The sequence below is a fragment of the Nicotiana tomentosiformis genome, chromosome 4, assembly GCF_000390325.3.
Source record: "Nicotiana tomentosiformis chromosome 4, ASM39032v3, whole genome shotgun sequence".
NCBI classification, from domain to species: domain Eukaryota; kingdom Viridiplantae; phylum Streptophyta; class Magnoliopsida; order Solanales; family Solanaceae; genus Nicotiana; species Nicotiana tomentosiformis.
In genome coordinates this window covers 30093379-30099306 of record NC_090815.1, presented here as the reverse complement: position 1 = coordinate 30099306, position 5928 = coordinate 30093379, and the positions used below count along the sequence as shown (strand labels likewise).

General features: G+C 44.3%; 1 protein-coding gene across 1 annotated transcript; it reads left to right on the top strand.

Moving 5' to 3' along the window:
* The first annotated feature begins 749 nt into the window (after window positions 1-749).
* On the top strand, window positions 750-1337 carry LOC138909440 (uncharacterized). Its single transcript, XM_070200640.1, has one exon. It carries the CDS (start codon window positions 750-752, stop codon window positions 1335-1337), a length of 588 nt encoding a protein of 195 aa, XP_070056741.1.
* Window positions 1338-5928: the final 4591 nt, after the last annotated feature.

Genomic DNA, 5928 nt, shown 5'->3' with positions numbered 1-5928 from the left:
CTCACAGATGGTGAGGACACGCACAGCTGGATCTGATAATCAAACACCTGCGCCCCATGTTAGATCCACGGGAGGTCGCGACCGGGGTGGAGGCTGAGGACGGGCACATGGTGCGCCTAGAGCACATTCCCGAGCTACGATAGAGGAGTCGCCAGTAGCTTCAGTTGTGGGGAAGGAACCCAAGATGCCGATTACTTCCCCTGCGATTCAGGAGACCCTCGCCCAGCTTTTGACCTTGTTTGAAACTCTAGCTTAACTAGGGTTGATTCCACTTATTCCTGCCATATCTCGAGCTAGGGGAGGAGCACAGACTCACGCCACTCGTACCCCAGAGCAGCGGGTCCAGGTTGACTAGTCCCTAGAGGTCATAACAGTACAGCCGGTTGTCCCAGTTCAGCACGAGGTTAGGACAACAGTATCTGGGTAGAGCACCTCAAGCTCAAGAGGTACAATAAGTACCACCCTCTTACTTTTAGCGGTTTAGCTTCATAGGATGCACAAGGTTTTCTTGAGAAATGCCATTGTATCCTCCATACTATGGGTATTGTGGAGTCGAGTGGGGTTGATTTCACTATGTTCCAGCTTAAGGGAGCAGCTTATCAGTGGTGGCGAGCGTACGAGTTGGGTAGCCCGGCAAGGCAGCTTCACTCACCTGGGCTCAGTTCTCAGAGATGTTCGTGAGAGAGTTTGTTCCCCAAAGTCTTCGGGATGCATAGCGCGCTGAGTTTGAGCAGTTGTGCCAGGGTACTATGACCATATCAGAGTATGATGTCAGGTTCAGCGAGTTGTCCAGATATGCACCATCCTTAGTTTCCACAGTTAGAGAGCGAGTCCGTCGATTTATTGAGGGGCTCAACCATGGTATTGGATTCAACATGGATCGAGAGTTGGAGAATGATATCCCATACCAGCAGGTTATGAAGATCACTCGTAGATTGGTGGGTATGTGGGGCCAGGAGAGAGAGGAGATGGAGGCTAAGAGGCCTCGAGATTCTGGCACATATAGTGGTGCCCGTGCCGTAGTTGCAGCCCGTCATGGTAGAGGCTATGTGAGCTATCCTATTCATTTAACACTCCCAGCTTCCAGCGGTATTCCAGCGACTTCCAGGTCTCAGGTTGCCTATTATGCACCGCCACTATGTAGTGCACCTCCTGCACGGGGTGCTTTCAGTGGCCAGTCCAGCAGACCAGGCCCAAGCAAGTTTCAGCAACTACGTCCTCCAAGATCTTGTTTTGAGTGTGGTGATATTACTCATATGGTGAGGAATTGCTCCAGACTCAGGAGGGGTGCACCTCCACAAACCACTCAAGCTCCACGTAGTCCACAGGGCCCCTAGACTTCTCAGGCCGTCGTTACCGCACCAGTTGCCACTCCACCTGCACAGCCAGCTAGAGGGAAGTCGAGTGGGTAGGGGTCGCCCCAGAAGGGGAGGCCAGGCCAGATGTTATGCTCTTCCGACTAGGACGGAGGTGGTTGCATCAGACTTACTCATCACATGTATTGTTCCGATTTTTTATAGAGATGTGTTAGTCTTATTTGATACAGTCTGCACTTATTCCTATGTATCATATTACTTTGCTCGGTATCTGGGTATATCCCGTGATTCTTTGAGTTCCCCTGTCTATATGTCCACGCTAGTGAGAGATTCCATTGTTGTTGACCGTGTGTATCGATCGTGTTTACTTGTTCTTGCTGGTGTTGAGACCAGAACTGGTCTATTGTTGCTCAATATGGTAGATTTTGATATTATTTTGGGCATGGACTGGTTGTCGCCCTATCATGCTATTCTCGATTGTCACGCCAAGACGGTGACATTGTCCATGCCAGGTCTATCGCGGTTGGAGTGGAGGGGAACTTTTGATTATGTCCCTAGCAGGATGGTGTCCTTCCTTAAGGCACATCAGATAGTTGGAAAGGGATCTGATGCATATCTAGCCTTTGTGAGGGATGTCAGTGTTGATACTTCTAACGTTGAGTCAGTTCTGGTAGTGAGGGACTATCCAAATGTATTTTTCGCATATCTTCCGGGCATGCCGCCCGATAGGGATATCGATTTTGGTATTGAGTTTTTGCCGGACACTCAACCCATTTCTATTCCACCATATCGTATGGACCCAATGGAGTTGAAGGAGTTAAAGGAGCAGTTGCAAGAGTTTCTTGATAATTGGTTCATTCGACCTAGTGTGTCACCTTGGGGTGCTCCGGTCTTGTTTGTAAAGAAGAAAGATGGTTCTATGCACATGTGTATTGATTATCGACAGTTGAACAAGGTTACAGTGAAAAACAGGTATCCATTGCCACGCATTGATGACCTATTTGATCATCTACGGGGTGCCAGAGTGTTCTCAAAGATTGATTTGCGGTCATGCTATCATCAGTTGAAGATTCGGGACTGCCTTCAGGACTTAATATGGTCATTATGAGTTCCTGGTGATGTCATTTGGGCTGACTAACACCCTAGCAACATTCATGCACTTGATGAACAATGTATTCCAGTCCTATCTTGACTCATTCATCATTGTGTTTATTGATGACATCTTGGTGTACTCATGGAGCCGGGAGGATCATGAGTAGCACATGAGGATCATGCTTCAGACCTTGAGAGAAAAGAAGTTGTATGCAAAATTTTCAAAGTGTGAATTCTTGCTTGATTCAGTGGCGGTTTTGGGTCATGTAGTGTCGAGTAAGGGGATCAAGGTAGAGCCGAAGAAGATTGAAGCAGTGCAGAGTTGGCCCAGACCGTCTTCACCAACTGAGATCCGGAGTTTTCTTGGTTTGGCAATGTATTACCGTTTTTTTTTGTAGAGGGTTTCTCATTTATTGTTGCACCTATGACCAGATTGACCTAGAAGGGTGCTCCGTTCAGGTGGACAGAGGAGTGTGAGTAGAGCTTTCAAAAACTCAAGACTGCCTACGGGTTCGGGGTCTCACCCGTCTTTTTGTGCAGATCTAAGTACATCCTAACAACCCAGGCATCAGTGAGACTTCAAGGTAAATCTGTGACTTGTTTTCACCAGATATTGGGAAGTCTGTTTATGTTGAGTTGCGAATTTGTTTTTTATTATAGTGTTGAGTATTTTAGAATTTTATAATTTTTTAGCTATATTCTGCATGTATGTTAGGCTTATCTAGTCTCAGAGACTAGGTGTCATCACAATATCCTACGGAGGGAAATTGGGGTTGTGACATTTGTATTTATGATATTAAATTATTTTGGCTAGATTTGAGCCGTTCGGAGATTGTTTCATATGAGAAAGTCATTTTAAAATATCGATATAGCTTCTTTAAGGTAAGTATCTTTTCTAAATTTGTGGGGGGGAACTACCCCTTAGGATTTGAGTCGTTTGTGCTATTCGTGTCATGTAAAAGCCGTGTACGCGATGTGACGAGTATGTACTCGGGCTTATATGTGGAAATTCAACGGTTTAGACTCCTAGGCTTCTTTCATGTACTTATTTGGAATTGTTAGCACATGTTATACAGAGTATAAAGGTGACATTTCATCGTTGTTGTTATGTGGGGGATAAGGGTGGCATCTCACTGTTGTTGAATGTACGAAGAGATAAGGCTCGCTATTGCGTTATTGTCCGGGCAGAGCGATAAGCGTGGCTATTATACAGAGTGACACAAGTATCCATTGCCACGTATTGATGACCTATTTGATCAGCTACAGGGTGCCAGAGTGTTCTCAAAGATTGATTTGCGGTCAGGGTATCATCAGTTGAAGATTCGGGATCCAGATATTCCAAAGACTGCCTTCAGGACTCGGTATGGTCATTATGAGTTCCTTGTGATGTCATTTGGGCTGACTAACACCCTAGCAGCATTCATGCACTTGATGAACAATGTATTCCAACCCTATCTTGACTCATTCATCATTGTGTTTATTGACGACATCTTGGTGTACTCGTGGAGCCGGGAGGATCATGAATAGCATATAAGGATCATGCTTCAGACCTTGAGAGAAAACAAGTTGTATGCAAAATTTTCAAAGTGTGAATTCTTGCTTGATTCAGTGGCATTTTTGGATCATGTAGTGTCGAGTGAGGGGATCAATGTAGAGCCGAAGAAGATTGAAGCAATGCAGAGTTAGCCCAGACCGTCTTTACCTACTGAGATCCGGAGTTTTCTTGGTTTGGCAAGGTATTACAGTTGTTTTGTAGAGGGTTTCTCATTTATTGCTGCACCTATGACCAGATTGACCTAGAAGGGTGCTACGTTCAGGTGGACTGAGGAGTGTGGGGAGAGCTTTCAAAAACTCAAGACTGCTTATGGGTTCGAGGTCTTACACATATTTTTGTGCAGATCCAAGTACCTCCTACCAGCCCAGGCATCAGTGAGACGAGCTCAGTTTCGGAGACTTCAAGGTAAACCTGCCGGCGTTTGCAGTCCTCGGAGTTACCCTCTATCTAGCCTACTTCATTGTTTTTCCTTTTATAGACATATTGTTATATAGGGATGTTCGGCACTGTCTGTAGAGCCTGTGACTTGTTATCACCAGATGTTGGGAAGTCTGTTTATGTTGAGTTGCAAAGTTTTTTTTATTATAGTGTTTAGAATTTTAGAATTTTGTCATAATTTTAGTTATATTACGCATGTATGTTAGGCTTATCTAGTCTCAGAGACTAGGTGCCATCACAACATCCTACGGAGGGAAATTGGGGTCGTGACATTTGTATTTATGATATTAAGTTATTTTGGCTAGATTTGAGTCGTTCGGAGATTGTTTCATATGAGACGGTCATTTTAAAGTATCAATTTAGCTTCTTTAAGGTAAGTATCTTGCCTAAATTTGTGTGGGGGAACTACCTCTTAGGATTTGAGTCTTTTGTGCTATTTGTGTCATGTGAAAGCTGTGTACGCGATGTGACGAGTATGTACTCGGGTTTATATGTGGAAATTGACCGGTTTAGACTCTTAGGCTTCTGTCATGTACTTATTTGGAATTTTTAGCACATGTTATGCAAAGTATAAAGATGGCACTTCATCGTTGTTGTTGTGTGGGGGATAAGGGTGGCATGTCACTGTTGCTGAATGTACGGAGAGATAAGGGTCGCTATTGCATAATTGTCCATGTAGAGCGATAAGGATGGCTATTATACGGAGTGATACAGGTGACTATCAGAGAGATAAGGGTGGAAAATGTTATTGTCTAGGCGAAGTGAAAAGGGTTACTATTATACGGAGCGATACGGGTGGCTATCGGAGAGATAAGGGTGGCAATGTCAGGGATGATGTGTGATGGCTTGGGAACATTATCTTGGTGATTTTTGTGTGATTGTGTGATTTTCCTTGTGTATGTCATACACCTTACGTAATTTGTTGTGTTGCTTCGATGAGATACTCGATGTCTTTGATATTACTTGTTGACTTAGGCTGCAGTAGTACACTCGCACAAGCATACACCATAGCATGCCACTTATACTAGCTCAGGAGTACGAAACTTGACATTTATTGATCATTCCCATGTATCTTGTATTATCCATTTTCATGTTGTTATTGAGCCTGTGATCATGCCGGGTGGGTTGGGATTGTGATCCTGTGACTATGCCAGGCAGATTGTGATTGTGAGCCTGTGACCACGCCGGGCGAATTGTGAATGTGAGCCTATGATCATGTCGGGCGGATTGATATATTGGCACGTGAGTTGTCCGTGCGGTTGTGATTTGAGATACAGGCACGAGGTTCCGTGAGTATATGAAAGTGGGTTGAGACCCGTGACTTGTGACTATGAGATGAAGTATCACGGAGTGATTTCGTTGTGAAACTTGTGTTTGAACGACTTGATTTATTGGTTGTCATAGTGCTACTTATTTTGTTTTAACGGTACTTTCATTGTGTTCCTATTGTCTTACTGTTTATATCATATGTTGATTCTTGTTGCCATTTACTAATTCCTGCTTTCTAATGTTGGCTCTATACTTCTA

Bases quoted from the DNA above. Each gene is read 5' to 3' on its own strand.
- LOC138909440 (XM_070200640.1), top strand. From the start codon at position 750: ATGACCATATCAGAGTATGATGTCAGGTTCAGCGAGTTGTCCAGATAT.